Source organism: Sturnus vulgaris, chromosome 3, assembly GCF_052056855.1.
Source record: "Sturnus vulgaris isolate bStuVul1 chromosome 3, bStuVul1.hap1, whole genome shotgun sequence".
NCBI lineage: Eukaryota > Metazoa > Chordata > Aves > Passeriformes > Sturnidae > Sturnus > Sturnus vulgaris.
In genome coordinates this window covers 21,870,482-21,894,905 of record NC_142245.1, presented here as the reverse complement: position 1 = coordinate 21,894,905, position 24,424 = coordinate 21,870,482, and the positions used below count along the sequence as shown (strand labels likewise).

The following is a 24,424-nucleotide window of genomic DNA, read 5'->3' as shown; positions in this document are numbered from 1 at the left end:
GAACTTTTCCTCAGGCACAACCTCAACACCTGCAACCTGGGCATGGGTCTCAAGTGAAAATACGCATAAGAGATGCTCCTTTCCTAAATATTTCATTTCACTGAGGTCAACACTACAAAAATGTCTTATAAATTTGTCACCTCAGCTTTCCATAAGAAGTAACCTGCCTTCCTTCCTCATGTTAGGTGGAAGTTTGTCCATCTTACTCAGCAAGAACTTAACTAAACTGTAAAAGCTACAAAAGACTGCCAATAAGCAATTAACTGAATGATTAATGATTTTAATACCTGTAATAAGGACATTGGCTAGAATTTATAACTGTCCAGTAAAACTAATTATTCATCAGACTGTTCAAAAGGATGGTAAGCCAATAACTGCCATATAACAAAATTAATTTTTTTTTAAATACTATGAAGAACAACCATAAGGAGTGGTATTACAAAATCAGGCAGAAACTGCAATTAAAAAAACATCTCTTGCTGGTTAATTGTGACTCTGGCTCCTGGAAAATGAAATATCTCTGTGAAATAGCTTTAAGAAACCATCAGATCTGCCTGTTTTAACTTAAGGGGACAGATGTGACACAAGCAGCAGGAATAAGATCCTGCCTATCTTCATGCAACAACTTCAGCTTCCTGCATGAAGCAGCTTTAGAGATTAAGTTCAGGAAGTTTTTCCGGGATTGCAGGGTTTTATCACTACTACTACTATTATTATTAATATTTTTAGCGGATTTCTTTTTGTGGTTGGTTGTTTAGCAGTTTTGGGTTTGGGTTCTTTTGTTTGTTTTTTTTAAAAGAATAAGGTGAAAGAATTTGACATCATCTTCAAAATCTTACAGCTTTTTTATAACTAGTATCTGGCATCAGAGAGCTGTAAACCAGAGGGAGGCATGGTACCTTCCACACTGATGGAAACATCTCTGGTGAGAGTCTTGAGATTGCTGGTGAGGAGACTCTTGGCTAAATTAAAATCTCTTTCTTAATGTTGATGCCAGAATTTCAGAGGACTCTAGGGTGGCTTTTAAGCTTGTAGCTTCTTGTTTGAAACAAAACAGTTCTTAGATAGTTATGGAAATTCAGAGACTCTCCAAAAGCAACCAAAAAAAAAAAAATCTAATTTTATCACTCATGGTTGGAAAAAGCCCAGGGAAGAAAGTTTAAACCTATATAGTTAAAAGAACAATAAAGGCAGACACATTAGAATCTTCAACTTCACAGAAGTTTTGCAAAGACAGACAATGTCTTTCTGGAAACAGAACACACAGCAATGGGATTAAACTTCCGCAAAAACGTTTTTAAATCTCCATCAGACTAAACTAATGCTTACCGAAAATGAGATAAATTACAATTTTGAGGAAAGGAGATGTCATCAGCTGATTTCCCAATTAACTTTTTCAGCCTAATAATTCTCTGAAGGGGATTCTAATGTCATAGAAGAAAAGTAAGATAAAGGAAAAGGCACAGAGGTGGTGATATTACAAGAAGCACGAGCGTTGTTCTGAAGCGTAATCTGTTAAAAATTAATTTTCAATATTAATTTATTCTGTGACTGAAGGAATAAGTGTAACACCAGATACTCAAAACCAGAAAGCACCATTCTACTTGGACAAGTGGACATGGCTTCTGCAAATTATTATTAGCTATACAAGTTGTCAAGCATTGGAACAGACTGCTCAGGGAAGAGGTGAAGTCACCACTCCTGGAGGTTTTTAAAAGGTGTGCAGATGTGGTGCTTAGGGACATGGATTAGTGGTGGACCCAGTCAAGTTAAATTAATGGTTGGTCCTGATGACCTTGAAGATCTTTTCAAATCTAAATGATTCTATGATTCTATATCTCCATCTAACATGGCAAAAGAAACTAAGAAAATACAGCAACCTCAGCTGAATGGTAAAGAAAACGGGATACTGGAAAATATGTCAACGTTCTCACTAAATAAGAAGTCTCATTAAATAAGGAGTCTCTTTATACTGCACTCCTGCAGTATGGATGTGCTACTGGAGTGTTAAAGGACAGGCCACCCTGTTGGTAAAAAACTCCAGTGTTGCAGGTTGATGTGCATTTTGACAGAAGCCTCAGTTTATATACCCCTGTATGTACAGACTGGGGAACAATGCAGGAGTGCAAATAAAATAGCTCTGCAATAAGACTACCTGTAGTTATTTTTAATCCATAAATTTCTCTGTGGTACATAATGGATGGTGTGAAATACTACCATTTCTGATGGAAACCAAGGTTGAGAATGCCTATAAATAGAAAATGGATCTGACAAGATGACAGATTAGCTAGTGTTAGGGAGCCACTAAGTACAGTGGGTGGTGCAGTCTTATTATATCTTGAATATCCTACAGGTATCTGTGAGATCCAGGTCACTGGACTACCTTTTGGCCATGAAATAACTGCAGCCAGAACAGACTTCCACCCCCTCAAATTCTTTCTTTACTTGCAGAAAGAGGAGGAAAAGAGCTTCCCCGAAATTTCTGCTCCTAGTAATCAAGGCAACACGGAGCTGGCTGTGTTCACAGCTACTACTTAATTCTTTATGATATATATGGTAATCACAAAGAGACTTTGACTCATTGTCAAAATGAGTCAAAAACTCTAACTTTACAGACTGGGAGTCTTTGCTTGCAAGAAATGTTGTTCATCTCAAGACAGTAGAAGACATGCTAGTAGAATACTGAGTGCACAATTCTTTGAAAATTGACTTCTTAAGGTTCCATCAAGTGTCTTGTAAAATTTTGCTCCCTGGAAGACTGTTTCAGTAGCAAACACATTCTCACAAATGGAAGTTAAAAAAAAAAAACAACTAACCAAAAAAAAAAACCCTAACAAACCCCCCAACAATATTTTTGCTCTGATGTTCACGCTATTAAAAAGCATATTAACTTTTCCTGTTCACCTGAGTTGGACAAGACTGAAAACAATAATATCAAAGGAACAATATCTATTAAGTAGAAACTCTGGTTTCTGTGTCATCTTAACCTGCTTCTCAATTCACTCTACAGCATTCAAATCATATAGACTTTGAAGTAACCTATATTCTCTGGTTTTCTTCTGCAAAGTATAGTATATGTCAGATTCAGAAAAAATACCAAAAATGACTGTATATTTTATTAAAAGCCTATTTTTATTCTCTCTCTCTCTTTTTAACAAAAGTCTAATTTAGTTGCTGTTCCCTTAGGTACGAGGTACACAGTTCATAATTCATTTGATATAAAATGTCAGTTTAGATTTTTGCACTTCTTTGATAAATGAGAAAAAACACGTACATTTCAATTTCCTTCTACGAGGTTTCACTAAAAGAAGCCCCTCTCCCATTGTGCTGCTCAAAGACCTTTGCGTTAAATTAAACATCAAGATTCAGAAACTGTAGGGAATGATATTTCCAAGACATACAGTACAAATACATGAGACTGGGAAAAAGGTAATGATTTTTCCTACCAGTAAAGTGATGTCTCCCAAAGAGCATCTTTGATCCTTGAATTAGTTCTCAGTTATAATTTAATATATCAAAACTGTCAGCAGCTTTCCTTACATTTAAACATAAAGTGATATAGTCAGCTCCACAAAAAGCAAAATGCAACATTCAGGGGCTTTCAACCCCCATCCCCAACATGTGCTTGTGACTCTGAAGTCCATCAATATTAATGAGGAAATTCTTTGTACATCAAAGGGGACAGCAAAGAATTAATTTAATTGTATCTGTCACCATCACTAGTATGGAGTGTTTTTTCCTATATAACCAAATCCTACCATTGATCAATGTGTGAAACTCTCAGGGGTGTAATCTGTACAATAGAATAGAGACGAATAAAAAATTTAGTTCTGGAAATAAGACTGATATAATTAGGAAAAATAACAACAAAACACTGTGTATTATTCTCTTATGTAACACACGAGGCCAAGGCTGACAAATCTGAACCATCACATTTACAGAGTAAACAAGAATTCTTATCACTCCTCCAAATGCCAACTGCAATGCTATGGCTGTCACTTCACGTTATGGTCCAGTCCAACAGCTGCAGTATCAATAAATTAAGCTGTATTAGAAAATAGCAATAGGATCACATTCTGATGCTCATGCTGAGCATCACCACATTCATCCAGAGCCACAAACGCCCAGCACCTTCTCCTCTTGCCCTCTGTGCTGCTGCCGTGCACACTCCCTCACCCCAGCCTGGGAAATGTCATCAGCCCCACGGTACAACAGCACCTGCTCTCTTTTCCCCCAATAAATGAAACTTCCCCCTACACCCAACAGCAGAGTTTCAACAGGGTAGATGGACAGTATTCTACATTCCCTGCTTAAGAACTCAGAAATTAGTGCACTGCCCAGCAACTGGGAGAAAAGATGAATGATCCAGATCTCCTTTTTTCCAACCAGCATTCTAACAGAGAAAAGCTATGAAAGAATATGAAAGGTAACACCTCCATTGCACCTAACTGTAGAAAAAATCCCCGACTGTTTTTAACCCATCACAGTTCCCCACTAAAAATAGCATTTCAATTGACAGAAATATGATCTAGGTATTATATACCGGTGCAAAATATTTAATATTTAGGGTGAAAAAAAGCAATTCAGGCAAGACTATTCCCACACAGAAATAATCTGTTCAAAATATACAGCTGACTTCTCTGATGAATAGGGGAAGAGGATTACAACCTTTTATAGCCAAGCTATCCACACAGGAATGCTCATACAACATTATAAAGTAGCTACCCATCAGTTAATGCCCTGTTCTAGACACTTTTAACAAATTAACCATTTATATGAATTATCTCTGGGCTTCATTTCCTTAGATAATACTGAAGAATACATAAATTCACTTGAATTGGTGGTAGTGTGTCAATATACAAAAATGAACGATCTGCTCACAAGTATTTGTACTGAAAAGACCTTGACTACCATCATCTCGTTCAAAATCAGGCAGCCTAATTGATTAGAAGTCATTGTAACACCATCGTGGTTTATTCAAACCCAAATCAAGCTGAATGTGTTCTGCCTTCTGTGCTACAAGACATTTCAGAGCATCTACCCCAAAATACATGCACTATTCATCACAGGTCGAAGTAAACTAAATACCTTGGCAATACTTACTCTCTAAAATACAGATTTTCTTCAATCATTTGACAAAAAGTAAAGATCCAGAGGAGACTTCCTCTCCTTTGTTCATTTTTCAAACGTAGGGCTAAATCCTCAACACAGAAAATTTACAGCTGATTAATTCAGATTACAACCATCAGTTGAGTATTTTGGACAGCAGTATCAATTTCTTATGAATAACCCTCTCAAATAGGCTACTTAGTATGTAAGAGCGCTCACAACTTCAATGTAAAGGAAAATAGAGAAAAGAGAAATATTTTTTCTTTATATAAAATCGTCTCTTTGGTTATTCAACTTCTTTTCTTTATATATGTATTATTAGAAAATTTTAGATAATCTAAATTCAGTCAACTTGAATGCATGCATTTTCTGTACACACTGGCTGCATTAAACTATGGTGACACCTTTCACAGAGGGGCAATCCCCCAGCCTAAGCTAAGAGACAAGAAAAAAGGCTGACAAACTTTGTGACATGTATATTATATATTATACTTTTCAGCATGAGGAGGAATAAAACATTTTCTTTTACCTTCTGTTTCTATCACATGCCTCTCACTCTGTCTGTAAAATGGGAATAGCAATCCTCAGTCACCTGAGAAGTCTACTAGAAATCTGAATTAGCAGCTACAGTTGTAAAAATCATAAAAGTAAATAGGTCAGTATACAAGGATTAATATCATTCAATACTGGACATAACCCCCTGCAACATGAAATACATTAATTCCCTTCCTCATTTTACTCAGCTGGAATTAATCTAAGAGCATAGTACTTCTTTGTCAGAGAAATAAGCATGATCTGCAGAGAGATCCAAAGATAAAAAAAAGACAGAAAGCAATCATGTATACACGAACATGCATATCCTGATATTTCATATACATTTTTGTGTGTGTGCACATGCATGCAGACACAAAAATAACATTCAGAAAGAAAAGAACAGTGAGGATAAAGCTGTCAAATGCCAGGAATCAACCATTAAGGGCTATAAGACTCTTATAGTTGCCTTTGTTGAAAGAAAGAGGGTAGCACACACCAACACTGCATTATAGGAACACTAGAGGAGAAGTGGTGACTCTAGTCACTAATTCTCACTCAACTTCCATTTTCACTCCCTTTCTGCCTTTATAGAGAAGCTTATTTCTCAGGTACTCAGCCAACTAACTTAAAGTTAACAACATAGATGCAATAGGATGAGTAGTGCTATACTAACAAAAAAGTAGGGAAAGGTCAAATTTAAAACACTACCAGAAGAATTAATTAACTATATGAAGGAAAAACACTTATTTTCTGCAAAAATGTTTTAAGAATTCAGATATAAAATTTCAGATATTTTAAATTCAATTTCAGATCCTTTTCCAAACTACAGAGAAAACTCCCAAAATGGAGTTACTAAGAGTAATTTCCTAACCATAAATTTTAACTATATACAGAATCAGCAAAAAAAAAAAAGCAAAAGCACTCTTATGGCCATGATGTTTAAGAAAGAGCATCTCTGATTTTTTTCCCTAGCTAAAGAGCGGAAAAGAACAGGAATTTGGTTTCTTGTACATTTAAACCTCAGCAAGATCATAAAAAACCCCTTCTTTTTCCCCCATGAAGCTTTTTATCCCCTAATATGGAAACATGACAAATATGTAACAGGGTGACAGAACTTTGCTGGAGGTGTACAGTTATGCAGGCAGAGGAGTTTCAAAACTTCCTGAACTGTGTAAAGTGGCTCAAGCCTTCAAACCTTGCCACTTTACTGAAATGCTTTATGATCTCAACTAACTTCCATAATCTAGATACTTCAAGTGCAGAAAATACAGAATGACATGACCAAAAAATCCATAACGAACCAATGAACAAACAAAAAACTCACAGATATTTGCCTTTGTTGACAGTTAATGAAAATGAAATTTTATTCCAAAACCTATAGGTGTAGGAGTTGTCAAAATAAGAGAAAGTATAAAAACATGAGCTTTCTAGAAAAGCAGTGCAAATCATCACAACACAGTAGCACAAAAATTGATCAGATTCCTAGTACTTAGATATATCTGGGAAATGGTTCTAAAGACAAAATTCATGGTGTGATTTTTCAGATGTCTTCTCTCCCTGGTTTTCACCAGAATTTTCAACTTAATTTTATTGCAAAAATTCCTTCAACAGAGCCTAACTTATCACATAAACATTGCTGACTTCAGTTACAGCACTGAAAAATCGAGTTCAGGTTTGCTCAAAATGAAAAGAAAAATCAAAAGGAAAAAAAGTCCCAAGGAAGAATAAGCTTGAGATTATATAAAATTGGCACATTTCGTCTAAATCATGTCCTTTTTTTGTATACAATTGAAATTGGTCTGAAATGGGTTAATGTGATAGCAGGTAATAGTTTTAAATAATGATCTACCTCTAAATTCCACAACAGCCCATTTCCCCCATTTTTATATATTCTTCTGTATTTCTGAAGTACAACCAAGCAGTTGTTTTTCAGCATGGCATCTTCCCTAGTACAGATTTCTTCTAAGAGCTCTTAAGTACAGCCTGGATCTCACGCTAGGGCTAAGGTTTTGGAAAGACCTGAGTGAGACCTCTTCAGTGAGGTTAATTGCCTGCTTATAGACGATCAATTAGATGCTGCACAGTTTTCCCTGTCTCATCTGGCTCTCCAGTAGTGTAAGAGCCAAAAATGAGGGATGTGGGGCTCCACGCAGCTCTTTAAAATGCTGTTTATTATATCCAAATGACCCAGCAATTCACAGGTCGTGGGTGACAAGAGCCCAGCCCACAGCCTTCTCAGTCACAGCTGTAGGTTCATCTGAAGCCTCTTTAATTCTGGTTACAATGTATTATATACTTTTCATTACCAAGCCATCTTAATACATGACAACCTTTAATCTTGCCTATAGCCTATCATAACTACTAACATTATAATATTCATGTTACTGTTTTCCAATCACAAAAGGTTAGTATGTTACAGTTGAAGCTAGAAGTTGTTTTTCAGTTTCCTTGCAGTGGAAAATTCTGAGATCTTTTCTCTACTTGCAACATGGCTTTCTTGTTTGTCTGTGGAAATCTTTTTGCTTGGTAAAAACATATTTTTGTTTGAGGAGGGTTTATCCTTTGCTCTAAGTCATAAAAGCCCCTTCCAACTCACATGCTAACATACACTTTGCCTTCTAGTTACCCAGTAAGACTGGCTCAGCAATTCTTCTGTATCAAAATTTGCTATCATTTCTACTCCTTCTTTAGATTCTACATTCAAGGATCTTTCTGTTACACATATATATCTGTGAGACCTTCCTGTCAAATCCTTATCCTTCCCAACACCTAAGCAAGCAAAGCACATCCATGTTCTTCCAGGCAACTAAAATTGCTGGTTTGATCTTCTTGTCCAGCTGTTTCATGCTGCTCTAGAAGAGACAAAGGAACTGAGGAGCTGATAAATGCAGGTGGTTTGTGTCTGGAGCATGGAAAGGGCACACCTGGAACTATGGGAGATCTGCCCAGCCCCAAAAGCACAGGGTGCAAAGGCAAAGAGAGGGAGGCAATCAGAATAAAAGGACATAGCTGGAGTGCCTGCTGGAAAAACTCCTCAGTTTTATGAGTAGGGACTTCACTAAGCTTCAATTCAAAGCAGCTTTTATAATATGTGGAGTTAGGCTGAGCCCCAACCGGCTGCTGTTTAGGAAAGTGAGCAGCAAAGAGGGCACCTCTGTGCCTCCCACTGCCAGAGGCTGAAGACACAGCTGGTCAGGAATGAGACTTCTCTCATCTCTTGCCATGCAAAACATCCACCCAAACTCAAGAATGGACAGAGTATGAACTCACTGAAAGGTGTGCTGAACAGCCTGGGACTGGGGAATAAAAGAAGAAGGTAGCACTCATGAAAATCAGTTCAATACTGCAAAGATTATAGAAGAATTCCTGCTTCAGTAGAAAAACTCCCAGTTTTCCACACAAGCATTTTTGGAATTCTACCCTTATAACCCCATGAAATCATCTTTTTGGACAAAAAGAACTGGAGTGAACAATTTACACAGCTTGCTACTGACACTCTGTAATTAGCTAGGTCAATGCTGAGAGATGCAGGAGAGCTTTTTCCCCCTCCCTACTCTATCCTGGTCTCTCCACAAAGTACCTATAGGAAAGATATGGTCACAATTTTTCACTAAGAACTTCCTGTTAACACAGAAGATATAGAACAAAAGAATCCTCTTGCATTCTTTCTCTTGGATTTCTCTCTAAAGAGAGAAGGGAGAGAGAGAAAAAAAAGGAGGAGGAAAAGGAAAAGAGAGAAAAACAAGTGATGTCTCAAGTACCTGGAATTGGAAGCAAAGGACATTCTTTCAAGACAAATTTTATGGTGTGACAATGTGATACTAGGAAATAAGGGAAAACAAATCTGTCTCACAGGGAAAATTCTAGTATATTCAAGTTTGATTTTTCTTCCTAAATAATTCTGACTTAGCATCAGTTTGCTTTGCTTTTTTAATTGAAAATTCATTCCTCTAAGGAGGCCTGCTGGTTTCAGTGATCAGCTTCCACGAGCAAACACTCTCAGATGTGAATATAAGTTGCATGATGTGGTTCCTACTTGTTTGCACAATTAGATCAGTGGCCCTATGATGAGGTTCAGTATCCAGCCTCTGAGGTGTTGTGACGTAAAACTAACAGTGGCTGAAACCCTCTGGTTGCAGGACAGCATCTCCTGTAGATATTGAACAAACATTAACAGCTACAGGTATGTAGGCTCAAGTTTTGTTGCAGAGAACAAGCCAAGGCAGAGTCATGCAGTATTCCACACAAAAACAAGGGACCAGCAAGGGGCAAGGGCTTAAGGGTCTAAGGCAAAATCTTACATCTTTCTCTGCTACACATTGCTATGTTGTGCAAATCCCAGACAGAGCACATAATCGAACAACATACTTAATAAATCATGGCAGAGTTTAAAGAGGCACTTCACTACTTAGGCATATTTTTTTCGGAGTATCCTTCTTCTTATGTTTTACACAGGAAGTATGTATCAATTCTTTGAGGCTCTTTTCTGTAGATAAATCAGCACCACCGTTAATGGTTTGTAATCCCCAGCATATGAATCCACAGGGAGTCAACTGTGCAATGTGATACAGAATTACCATCCACAACTGTCTTCAGACCTCTTGTCATGACTTTTTTCTGTTTTGTAGGTGATGATTGAGACTTCACCTTCCTGCTTCCCATTAGAGCAGCAGCCTGTGCTTTTTGCATCTATTTACTCAACAGAATCCATCTTCTTCCCATTCCCTTCCATACTCAGGCTTTGGTGGCCAAAGGAAGGGAATAAATGGATTTAACTCGAGTATAAGCTATTAGCAGCAGTGATTGCAAATTTCCTTTCTACTAGCTCACCATCCCTTATTACAAAGCAATTCTAAAATAATGGGGTCTTCTATGTGTCCCTACATCAGAAATAGCACTCATTGATGAGAAAAATGTATAACCAAGAACTCTGTGCAAAAGGTTTTCTCCCAGACTTTTGCAGTTTAATGTCCTCTCTATCACTTCAATTCATTTATCTAATTAAATTAATTCTAAAACAATTTGTTTTCCAGATCTTTTACTGGCTGGCATCCTCATATTAATGAGAAGCACTGGCTAGTATATTATTTTTTTACAGCTTCTACCAAAGCATTTTAGGACAAGAAAAATAGAACAAATTTATTCTTTTTGGAAAAAATATAAAACTCAAAAAAATTTACTTCTACCTCTGCAGTATGAAATTTGTCACTAATCATTTTAAACTATGCCCTTTTATGCTTCTTCCATCTCTTTTAGCTTTCTATGCAGTTCTTTGATGTAACAAAGACAGTTTCAGACAAGATTTCAGTTCATCTGGAAAAAAAAAAGCTTTAAGTCTTGAGGCAAAAAGCAGTGTATTTAAAATTTATATACTCCATAATGCCTTTGTTCTGAACTTGAACATCCTGAAAAACTTCTCCTCTTTCTTTTGCTTTCCGACTCTGAAGATCATTTGTTCTCATGGTTTCAGCTTCTTATTATGCAACAGTGACTTTAACTGGTGGTTCCAGCATTTAAGTACATGCACAGTCATGGCTGACCCTTTCTGATCAATTGCCAATCCATACAGGTTTGACTGATAAAAGAGCCAATTAGATTTAAGCAAATTAAGGGACATCACCAATGTCAACCACTTATTAAACTGAATGCTGAATTCCATGCATACCAAACACTAATGCACCAAGTCCCATTAAGAGTTGAAATCCTAACCCCATTAGTAACTCCAGACCACTACAGGGTAAGGGTCAAAAGAAAGTTTCATATTTATGGATTAACATTTGGATTCAGTTTTTATTTTTTTAATCTTTCCAAGAACTCTTGAACCTGCACTGCAATTTTAGTTGAGAGTGTAGATAAAATAAATTCCTTATTTCTAAGATAGGGTTTTTTGAGTGTTGACTTTAAGCATGGCAAATCAGCTTGATAAGAAATTAAGATATATTCAATCAGGCAACACTAAGGACTTTGGTGTGCTTTTCATTGTGTGCAATGTGTTTTAAAGCTAAAAAAAGGGAACAAAAGAAATGCATGTTGGAAAAAAAATTGTATCATAATGGTAAAACAGTGATCAGCAATAACTTCAAAATGGAATACTCCTTTGTCCTCTATCACTCTTCCTCTTAGACAATCTTCTATCAAACTCTGTGAACTACTCCCCATAATGTAGATTTCATAAATAGTCGGGATCTTTTTGTATCCTTTAAAAGAGAATGCTACATTTTAATACTCATTAAACGGCTGTGCATAATGAGACTTTACTTTTTGATCAAATAAAACTTCTGACTAAGAGAAATCTTGGCCACTGGAATAAAAAATAAAATTCTTTCTTATTTAAGTAGCATCTCGATTTCATTTAATGATTTAGAAAGTGTGAAGGCACTGAATACTGCTGAGTGTAAAATTACCATTATACTCATAATTTAGCATGCAATGGTATTGTAGAACATTCAAAGGCTCATTATAATAAACATCATAGTAAAATAAACATGTATTGTCCTAGATACACACGTGTGTCTGTACATGTGTACACATACAGTGAAAACACAGCGTGTGAGAGAGCACTTCTCTCATATGCACTGCTTCATTTATTATTCATTTCTCTACAGATCACAGTCCACTGGACAATAGTATGGAAGATTTCTTTAATAACTCTCACTGCTAATTTAATTCTACTTAAACACACATATCCTAGTGAATGCCACATGCTTTTCAGCATGATTTTATGTGTAAATCAGGATAATATGTTTTCAGATCATTAACTAAAAGGAAGCATGAACTAAAACCTATTTAACCAATGAGGTATTGCTTTTAAACTACCACAAGGTCATAAAAAAGATAATTTCAAAGCTATAAGTTTTCTAATTGTAATCAACAACAATCTAATGATGAAAGAAAGTGTATCTTAATGGTTGTCATAAACTTGTGCACATCCTTGCTTATCTTTAAAGATCCTTTACTTTGTCATTTGGTTAAATTTTCACTACCGAATTTTACTATGCAAAATTGAAATGTGACACTGGAGCTAGAAATATCAGTGTCTTACTCCTCAGTCTTAAATGAGCAGTAAAATTCAGATGCAGTTTTATAATTATGTGAGAATGTATATTTGTTAATAGTAGGTGCAACTTGACAATTGGATTGGAAAAGCATAAAATGTGCTGGGAATTGACTTTTCCCTTCCTCAGTAATCTGTCATGAAAACTCTGTATTGTATTTACTCGTTTTTCTGAAGTCCCCAAACCCAGTCCATCTGTTTGCAAGCAAGTTGTTTCAAGTCTGTGGTTTTGAGCTGTAAGGTTTATGATTTTCCTTTCCTTTTTCTTTTTTGCTTTGCTTTTCTTTTGCTTTCAAATTGTATGTATGTCCCTCTACACTGTTCTTTCTTAACAGCTACACCAAAAACAAGTGTTGTTGGACTCTCATTTAAAAATTCAAAATTGCCTTAAATTAATTGTATCCATTGACATTTATTTTTAAAAAAGCTAATTAGCCAAAGGGTCCATGAAAAGAAAGTGTAAAAGTAGCATATCTACATCAGCTATAAATGCAAGCTTTCTTGAAAAAAATCCCAAACAACAACAAAGCTACAAAACAAATCATTGCACGATGTTTAGGGCATATTTACTCAATTCTCTTATTTCAAATTGTTATGAAGATAATATCCAGACTGGCTTACAGCCTAATTCACTGTAAATCAGCACATTGTAATTGGCTTTTTTACAGCTACATTATTTTGTGGATTCTGGCTCAATATATTGCCAATGGTTTATATTACTCTTATTAAACAAATTCTCTAAGTCTATCCAGTAAGTGCTCCTTGTCAGCACTTACAACTTTAACTCTAAAACAGATTACAAAATGCAGGTGAGTCTCTCTATATTCTTGGGCTAGATTAGCTTTCCGTGCCAGAATACACCACCATTCTCAGAAAAAAAATGAAGTACATAATGCACTTCTAACCTCCATAATATGCTAACTACACAACTATGTATTTTCATTTTCTAGTTCTTAAATGGAACAAAGTGACAAATTAGAAGCCAAAAAGAACAATTTTGTGAGTAAGAACTACTATTACAAACATATTCTTTTGAACTTCAGTCCTCAGCTGCGATAATAAATAATGTTTTGTTGAACAGAGCGTTTGTGTAATTGTTACATGCACAGAAAAAGCACTTTTTCATACTTACCTCCTGGAGGCATGACTATGGTTATAGCATCACTTATCAAGCTGCCCTGGCTGTTGGACGCATTCACTTGTACTGTGTAGTTAGAAAATGGAATCAGTCCTTTAATGGGTACCCATACATTGAATTCCTTGCTGCTGCACAACATCCGAGTGTCATTTACAATAGAATAATTAGCATTATCTGTTATGGAAAAACAAGAGGGGAAGGGAAAGAACAAATGTTAGACCTTGCATCTGCTGCAATTCACTGTCTTTATGAACCAAGTCTTATTTCTACTCAAATGAAGAGTTGACATTTATACCAATAACATACACAAATTTTTGGTGTGTTAGGAAGAAAAATTATTATTCACAATTTCTTCTCCTTTTGCCAACAGTTTGTGGCATTTGTAAATCCTGGGAAATAAACAAACCAATATATGAACCAACCAGTTGCAAATTGATTACTAAATACAGCAAACAGAAGTTCTGGAACAGTTCTGTGACAATTGCAGATTTGAAACATTAATGATAATTCTTAAACTTTTTGAATTTGCTAAAAAAAATGCTTAGGAACTTAGGAGTTGTTAAGCTAGTTCCACTGCATGCATAACAAATAGTCATCTGCAGTAATAGAGGCTTTCCAGCATGGCCCACAGTTCTCTCAAAGACAAAACAAGGATCTGAAGTACTCAGTTTATCAGTGGAAATCATCAGAGGACGCCAGAGCAGCCTACGTGTCCTTTGCAACCCTTTTAAGATCTCAAACTTAAGATAAGACAATATTCTACCCGACAAAAATTAAAAAAAACAAACAAAATCCTCTCCAAAATATCTAGTTAGACTAGGAAAATAAAAAAAATTATATGTCAAGTAACACTTTTTTGACTCAATGAAGACTTTGATCACATATCTCAGAGCCAAGCTGACTCACTCAAAATATCATTTTATACTTTGAGGATATGAAGTATTATACAAACAATTAATATTATTATTACCATCCATCATTCCATGGAGAGTTCTCACACTGAAGCCAGTGAAAATTCTGTACTAGAAACAACAGCAGAATTGCACCAGTCTAAGACCACAGGTATGAGAATGAGAGTAAATGACTATAACTATAAAAATATTGTAAATCAATTATTATATTGTCACAGCTAGAAGATTCAATATTTACATCTGAGTCTTCTACAAAATCTAAATAAAACAGAATTACAAAAAACCTAGAAAAATCAATATTTTAATTTTTAAGCAACACTCATCAGACTTAGTCATTTCAATGCAAGTTTCAACTGAACTATTAAAACTGAAATGCAATTAAATCAGAAACAATTTTTCAAATATTCCATGTTTCTATGATGTGCATTAAGGTGCATCTGCAGCACATTTTAGTCATGCTCACATCACATTTTACCTCAGATTAAAGATCTGGGTTTTCCTCTAATTTGGGGATTCCTATGAAAAATTTGGTTCACTTATGGTACAAATCCAAGCCCTTCCTTTATTTTGGTGTTATGAATTGCACTGTTGTTTTTAGTTATTCTATTGTATAGAAAAAAAAAAGCGAATTTTTTTAGGTTTTGGGGAGGGGGACAGGTTTGCAAAACTCATTTTTATAAATATGCCTAGTAGCCTAGATCCTCATTGCTTAAATTCTCTCTGGATTGAAATCTACTGTAGCACCAGACCACCCAGACTACAGTAGCATGAAGGTTGAATGATTTCATGAAGTTGGTTGGATTCATTTTAGATTTCACTGAAATTTATCTGAGACACCCTGTTTTTGGTAGAGCTATGGAGGCAAAGCTTCTTTACATGCAAGAAGAACAACTACATTTTACACATTCCACATACAGAATCCTGAAGAAGCAAAGTTATTTTGTCTGAAATTACTCTTGTGTACTCAGTCTACTCAACCAGCACTAGAAAAATGCATGTGCATTACTTGATCTCAGCTTTTAAATTGTGTATTAAACCTGCACCTTTGTGAAACTGTCCCTGTGTGTGATTTGGGAGAAGATACAATCCAACAAAGTGCATTTCTCCTATTATCTATCACAGTTTTTGTGATGTTTGTGATTTACTATTTGTGAAGATCATGCAACAATATTTGACATATACATTCTTAACATCATAGGGACATTAAACACTTAAGGACTCAGCTGGACGTGGAAAAAAGAGACACATTTTCAAATGTTTCACCTCCAACATATGGTAAAGTTTAAAAATATGGTGTTAACAGATCAGGACAGAGGCTAGAGTCAATCCTCAAGCATAAAAGAAATTTGTCTAACAGCAATTTATATATGTCAAATTCATGTGAAAATGAAAATTAAACTTTTTCAACAGCACAGATTTAACTTCTTAATATTTTAATTTCATTCACCTGAGCCTAGTCTGGCAGGAAACCATGTACTTCCTCTGCTGATATTTTTATTCCATTATTAATCTTTCTTCCAATGGCTAACTATACTATGTTTTAAAAATACAGTTTCGAGTAACAGAAAATGAATTAAAAGGATAACACTATTCCAAGTTGCCTGGATAACAACATTAATATACAGTAATTATACAATTAGTTGTAACATTAAATTCTAGTTATAGCAGAGTGATTACTCGGCAATTATAAGAAGTATATAATTACTCAATAATTAGGAGAAGTATGTAATTACATAACCATTTTATTCAGCTCAAAAACGAACTTGCAAATTTACAATGAGATAGACAACATTGCAGCTCAAAATTTTTCATCGCTTCTAATAAAAATCTAAAGAGTACTTGCAAGTTTCCTAGCCCAAATTTTACACAGACAAAAGGTGTTTTACCCCAATTCCCAGACAAGGAGCTTACCGCTGCTGGCAAGTAAATATTAGAACATTTTTAAAATGCAGGTCTTGCTGTGGCTGACTTGCAATATGCAGCTTTGCCACTTCTCACTGCCTAAACTGTGCTTTCAGTGGGCTGGAAAATGCAGACACATAGGTTCAGCCTGACAGAAAGCGATACAGCGATAACCCTGTCATATCATTCCATACCACTCCTGCCCAGACTGCCTCAGTGTGGACCCAATTTGTGAGTATAAGTGGATGAGGCCTCCCTTTTTCCAGCTTTCCTGGGTGTTTTTCTCTTCATCCTGCTCACAAGTCCCACTGTAGCCCAGTGGCAAGTCCATTGCAGATCTAAACAGCAATTGCCTCAGACAGTGGTAAAGTCCTAAGAGACATTGTTCTACTTCAGACAAGTGGTTTGTACCACAACACCTTCTCTTCTCTGCCTTGTAATTCCTGCCATGAACAGACACCAGCACCCCAACAAGCAAGAGTCCCCCACGATTCTGTTAACAGGAATAACCTAAAGGGGCAGAAAACAAACTCCTACATCCAACTCACCACATCCATGAACACTTAAGGCATGCAAACACCTGCACAAAAAGATGGATCCTGACAGGAGAGAGCTGAGAGACACTATTTTCTATAACCGTTTAAAAAACCTAAGTCTTTTGCAGACATGAAGGGCTTCCCCAAGCTCCGTAATCTTTCCATATTTTTGCACAGTTATGGTTTTGTTCTTTTACTAGCCTTCCTGCTCAGTTCTCCATATCTCCCCAAAATTATCTGAGGGACTTCTTTGCCTAAGGTAACTGAGAAATACTTCTGTTGTTCCCAGTTTATTCCTAGTTTATACCAGATCAATGTATGCAAATTTTTCAGGAAAAGATCCATACAAAGAAATGAGGGCTAAAGAATATCCATAAATATACTTAAAAGGGATGTATAATTGAAACAAAGTCAAGGAATAAAACATGCTTGCATTAAAAAGACACACAAATACATATATTGCATTCAAAATCACAGTTTAAAAGTGCTAAGAGCACTCTAGCTGCTGAGTATCTGTACTTGAAGGCTCAGGATGCTTTGGAGTGGACACTCTTCAGGGGACTCCCTAGCAGATGTGCATTCCTGTTACTGAGCATCCCTGTAAATAGGTGAATTAAGCTCCTGTGAGTCAGCGGTGCGTAAATTACTGCTGTCCTGGGTCCATCATCCTCTGGAGTTCACTAGATTGAAATAACATAAATGGGTATCCTTTTCCATTCTTGTTATAATCATTGTCACAAGAATTTTAATGCCTCATATATTCCATAATTTTTTTTCTGTGTGCTGTACTGCTCTGACCTTTTCAATATTCTGTAATTTGACTGGCTGGTGATTTCAAGTTCTCTCCTTTTTACAGCCTTATTAACTTGTGGGGAAGAGGTGAAATGCACAGCCAATCAGAATACATAATATTGCAAAGGTCACAGCAGTACAGTATAGCATCAGCAGACACAATACTGTATATTAGTCATTAGCATCCTGATCTCTTATTCATGTGACAAAGGTTGTGAGAAGCATAGGAAATGGTACAACATGAAACCATTCTCATGGCAAAGAAATGATACAAACTAAACACATTCATCTTACATTTAAGAACTTTTCTCCCCCCAAATCTAGCAAATTTAAAGGTACTCTTTCCATACCTTTAAAAATTTATGTTTTTAAGGGAAAGGGTAATAAATTAAGATGTTTCCTTTTTATGTATTAAACAGAGAAAGACATATACTCACAAGTGTGGGCAAATATCAAGTAATTCTATTAGTATCTCTGCATTTGTGATTAAAGCCAATCCGTACTTTATATATAGTTCCATTATTTCCGGATAACCTTTTTTCACATTACAGAACATGTTGCCCTATAATATTCAAGCAGACAGAAGCAGAACCATTACCACTGTAGAAGATTACCCAAAGACTAAAGGTAGCAAAAATCCAGCTCAAGGAATAGTTCGTGTGAGACAAAGATTATTTAGTTTACTATCACAAACATTTACAGTTGTTTTTATGCCTGCTTTATATGACTGAGAATACTGAGGTTAAGCCTTGTACCATGGGCCACAGTAAAAGTTTATATCAGATCAGAATAGCAAAATAAAAATGAAATAATAACTCACTTTTTTGGTCCTTTCCCCCAGAACTTATTGTCACCAGTTTCTGTCCCTATTTGAGACACAGATAGTTTGTGTCTCTTTGGCATCACATCTTTTGGGGGAAATTCTGTGAATATGCACACTTCTTTGTGTCTCAGCTCATTCTTTTGTCCCTTAATTTTGCCTATTCTTCAGCCTCATTAACTACCACAAAAGCTACTTTCCTCCAAGCTAAGATTTTTCTTTTCTCTCTCTCTTCCTTTTCCATTGTTTCTAGTGGAATACTCAGAATAAAAAATATCACTTTCTGTTAGTGTAATTATCCCAGCAGAAAACCACCTAAAATACTTCCTTGGCATTATTGGCAACTCTTTTCTTTAGAACTGTAATAATGAACTATTCTCAAATTGTCATCTCAATTGTTATATTGACTTGTGAAGTAGTTTGGCTTTGATGCCATACCCCCATTTTCAACAAACTGTTGGTGGGTTTCTGTGTTTTGAGACAAGGTTGGTTTTTATGTTTTGGCATTCTGTTTTGGACGATTTGTTTTTGGTTTGTTTATTTCTTTTATTCAGATGAGCACACTGATGATTTTTTGCCTCAATGTCTTGAACCACAATTTGTTCCCCTTCTCCTGAGCTGACAGATATATTGTTCCTATGGACATATCATAGTCACAGTCCATCAAACTGAGTTCAAACCTTAAAGACTCTCTTAACACATGAAAACTTCATTCTCATGGGCTAGGAGGAGTTGCTGAATGAGTCAAAATGGGTAATTTAAAAGTGCTGTGGGAAACTGGAAAAATTATTAATCCAAAATATTAATTTTCCTGTAAATAAGAAGTTTCACATTATCTGCATTGAAAAACTTTATCTTTTTCCTTTTCCCCTGGGAATTAAAAGAACCTTTTAGTTTTAAAACTGAAAAATGGAAAATACTTGAAGAACAAGATCAAAATCTGTGTTGGCACGTACAGCAGAAATCTGAATTCTAAAAGACCCAGTTTCTGACTAGTATTTTCTGACTGGTACTCAAGTCATCACTCATCATCAAAGAGGATTCTTACAGACTCAGATTTGGTAGAGCTATCTTAGATTGTCTTGAGACGTACAGAATGTGTACACTGTCTGTCACTGACACTGGAAGGGGATTCCTTCTCTCTATTCAGCCTGGTGAGACACATCTGGAGAGTTCATCCTATTCTGGGACCCCCCAGTGTAACACAGATCTGGACTTACTGGAGTGGAGTCCATGCAAAGATGATTAAAGCCTTGAAGAATATGTCACAAGAGGGTTTGAGAGAACTGAAGCTGTTTAGCCTCAAGAAGAGGAGGAAGGACCTTAAAAATGTGTAAAATGTTAAAAATATCTGTTGTAAGGGCATAAAGTAACCAAACATTTCTCAGCAATACATAGCAGCAGAACAAAAGGCAACGAGTACATACAGAAAATATAATAACTTCTGTTTAAACCTAAGGAAAAACTATTTTTACTTTGACATTGGTCAAACTCTGGAACAAGTTGCTCAGAGTCTTCAACTTTGGTGATACTACTCAAAAGCCAGCTAGACACTGTCCTGGGCAATGTGCTCCAACTCACCATGTTTGGAGAAGAGAGCTTGAACTGGCTGTTCCCTAGAGGTGCTCTGACCTCAGCTGTTGTATGATTCTATGAAAATTTTCATAACACTTCAAGAACCCTAAGGCAAAGCAAGGGCAATCATTATGATGAAAGCATGTTCCTGTCAGTCGAAATAAGTGATTATTAGAGTTACAAACACTAAGTAATGTGCATTTATGTGCTCATTAATTCTACAGACTGAAATATGAATAAAGCCCACAGCTTGATGTGAGAGCTCATACAAGAAAGTTAGCAGAGACCTCGTGCATGGTTAATGACTGCAGCCAGGATTAGGCTTTGTGAGGATGGCAAGCAGGAAGGAATCTTTAGTGTGTGGTCTCATGTACCCTTTGGAGCTTTCAGCTCAGTGCCATGAGGCTTTGAACTAAAAAACCTCTGTAATTGTTGATGAAGCTCCCAAGGAAAAACCTTCCTGATTTGAATTACTGTTTTAGTTTTTCTCATTACTCTTTCATAAACACAGAAACATCTAATGAGTCTTGCAGCTGACTCAGTTTCATTTAGACCTTCCAGTTAAAACAGTGTTTTCCGTGTACTGCTAAATCTCTGCTGTAATTATATTCATCTCTACTGTAACTCAATTTTTCTGCAATAGCACCAAGGGGCATCAGTCTTGGACCCAGCACACTGCACAGAGACAGTTTTAGAGACACACAGTAAGAACGCAGCCCGTGACTTAAACCAAACTGTGGAAAGCATTGATGAGTATGACCAACTTCTCTGGATCTCAAAAAGGTTTCCAGTCCAAGCACTGTTATCCTGATACGAACAGGAGGAAGTCTCCCAGCACAGTTTAGCAATCCAAGTGGAAAACATCACATTTGACACAAGACATGAAACAGCAAAAGCATTTGCTGCACTTGCAATCTTAAGCTGATGGCAGAGCATGCAGTTACTGATTTCATCTATTTTGTTTGAGGTGTTTTATAAACAAATTATGCGACTTTATCAAGTTTATTTCATGAGGGATTCTATACACTAAAAAAAAAAAAATCAGAAACAGTTAGCTTTTAAACCTTCAAGTTTGCTTCTCCATGGTTAGAACATTCTTTCTCTAGCTGCAGCAGTACATAAATGGAAATTATCACAGTATCTGGTTTCTGAATCTATGCCTATAATTCATGGATGCCAATAAGAATTTTCCATTCTCCGGGGACACTATCAGAAGGAGACTAACTAAACACACAGAGCAGAACTTGGAGTCTCAAATCCATAATCAAATATCTAGATTGATTGTGTCACTTGCACTTGTATTGATTTCAATTGGAGCAGCTGACCCAAGGGAATAATAAAAATGTGGAATAAAACTGATTTATGAGAAGAAAATAAATCCTTTTGTGAGAGGTAATGAATTGGTACTATTTAACCCTTTCAATCACAGAGGGAGAACACTATTTATTTTTTCAGAATGCTGAGTTAGCCGAAAGAAGTCATATAAAAAAAGTCAATACTGTCAAATGCCATTACACTTAGTTGTAATACTTTGGAAGAAATGAAGCTCTAAACTTGATCTAGGATTTTTGTTTGACATATGACATTCTTTTGGTTTTTTCAGTCACCTTTCATGAGGCATCATATGTGATGCACTTGTAGATTGAAAGAATCAAAGTATCACTCAGGTGACTGTTTGTTGTACTTACTTATAAATTACCTCCCTCTAGACTATTTAGGGCAAAAACATGAAAAGTAGCAAAAACGGTCACATCAACTGCATACAATTATCCCTATAAAAGGATGACCTATCATAGTGCTCTTTCTGCTATCACACTAGAAACTTACATAGTTAAATCATAATTTGATTCCTCCTTATAAATTGCAAAGAAAAACTTCATCAAAAGCTTGTCAAATCCCAGTTTTCATCATGTTTTCTCTACCTGAGAAAACAGATGGGGTTTATATCAGTCTCTAGAGAGAAGTTTATTTGTTTGAACCCAACACATAAAAATATTCAAATTCAATTTCTTTATCTGTGGAAGCTCTAGCCAGATTGTGTATATCTTGTTTGGGTTATGTCACTGACATTAATCACATTGTATTTAATGTCATAAATTGGTTTTTTGCATTTAGCAGTTACCATAGATACCTAAGCACAGTCAATGTAGTCTTCATGTGGGTTAAAAACTCTGGAAGATATTCATTAACTAAAAGACTGTTTTTGCAGGAAAACTGATTGGCAAATTCCCTTTTACTCAATACTGTTTACCAGAGCCATCGCTAGAAGATTGCTATTATTCCCTAGACTATTCCAAGGGAGTAGAAACAGTCTTGGAGCCAATCCTGCTATAGGCAGTCAGTAGGAATTTCAACATGTTAAGAACTGATAATACATTCCCCACAAAAATGGGGTTCAGCCCTATGTGTCAACTTTATCACATGAAACCAAACAAATTACAAAGTACAAGACAGACAATGTACATGTGACAAAAAAAACATAACTATGGGAATACAGTGATGCAGAAGATCAATTAAAACACCATCTGTGGTCTGATGCTAGAGTCTTTGCCAAAGAAATGGTCAGATGTAGGAATTAGAGAGTGACTTAAATTTTGCTTTCCTCAGTGACACCTGTACTAAGGAAAAGAAAAGAACAGCACACCTGATACTGACTGGAATTATGCTATTAATGGTGCATTGTGAAGCTGTTCAAAACCTACTGAAGCTCGACTAAACATTACTCAATAATCATCCTGAAGTGCATGCAAAACCATGAGTTTTCTGGCCAAGCAAATCAAAATTTGAATGCCCTACAATTCCAAGGAAAAATACCCCCAACTCCTGCTCTGGTGAACAGGTTAAATATGGCTATTTGAAAATGGGTTATGCATCCTCTTTGGTTCCCCACCCCAAATGCCTTTAGGACTGGTAATTGTTGTAGGTCTGCAGCTAGAACTATGAAAACAGACAAAATGAGAAAGGAAGGGGACGAAATATGAAAAATCTCCTTTATGACTGGCGTGGAAAAGCAGCTAAGGGATCCCACAAATGTATCCCACGTTGGGAGTGGGGAGGTTATCTTTCTGCTGCAGGAGGTGGTAAGCATTTTGTAATAACTTTCATTCCCCGTTCTCAAGACTTCAGCACAAGACAGGCGAGGAAATCAGGGGGCTTCAGCATTCCTTTCTCCACTTCTGTTGCCCTCTGCAGGTGGTGCCTTCCCCTAGTGGTCACTGCTTGTTGCACTAGGTTGATTCTTAACACTTTTTTGACTTCGGTTTGGAGTGGGTACTGAGAGTATTGGGTACACTGTGCCAAGTTCAAGACTATAAGAGGAACTTTCTTATAGAAATCAAATGAATAGATGGTCTGAGTTTTACTCTATTTATTCATATATAAAGGTTAGATGGGCAACACTTTGATGCATACATGCAAAAGTCAACTTGTTTATGCTGTATTCTGCTGTTAGAATTCTCCCCTTTGCCAAGAGAAGGAGCGAGCTGCAATGAATCTTTCTGGTACACCATCTCCAAATAAGCAGAATAAGCAGATTTTTTTTTTTCTTTACAAAAATACCTGATTAACTATCTTGCTGAAAGTATGGACCTTAGATGATGTGACATCAAAATAAGTTATAACAAGTATTAAAAAAACCCTCAAGAAACCAAAAAACAAAAAAAAAAACAACAAACCACAAATTGAAAATAACACACATTGATTTCTACATTCATAAGCAACAGAATTCTGGGTATAACCCTGCAACTTGGTGTTATGAAACTCTCTAAGGACATACAGTTAATTAAGGATTCTCTTTAGGTCAAACTTGCATTCAAATGCATCACAGCATCTTGGGGGTTACACATTTGGATTAACTTTGTGTTAATGCAGTCATCTGACAGAAGTAAGAAGACAAGAATTTCCTCCAAATCTCTCCTCTGGAAAAGAGGTAACACTTTATTCTTCCTGTACTAAAACTTAATTTCAGACACCTAGATGCAATTAAAAATGACCCTCTATTCTATCTGAACCAACCTGAGAATAAATAGGGATGAATGAGGAAACTATTTGAGG

At 36.2% G+C, this 24,424-nt stretch overlaps 1 protein-coding gene across 8 annotated transcripts in view; it reads right to left on the bottom strand.

Annotated features, from left to right (window-relative positions):
- The window catches only part of USH2A (usherin), a 368,811-nt gene that overhangs the window by 140,488 nt on the left and 203,899 nt on the right, over positions 1-24,424 (bottom strand). For all 8 annotated transcript variants that reach the window (XR_015802194.1, XM_088161172.1, XM_088161173.1 and 5 more), the window contains exon 38: positions 13,830-14,009. Coding sequence is in view for 7 of the 8 variants with exons in the window: in XM_088161172.1 (XP_088017298.1) it covers positions 13,830-14,009 (180 nt within the window). In the remaining variant the exon portion in view is untranslated. The remainder of the gene's footprint in view (positions 1-13,829; positions 14,010-24,424) is intronic.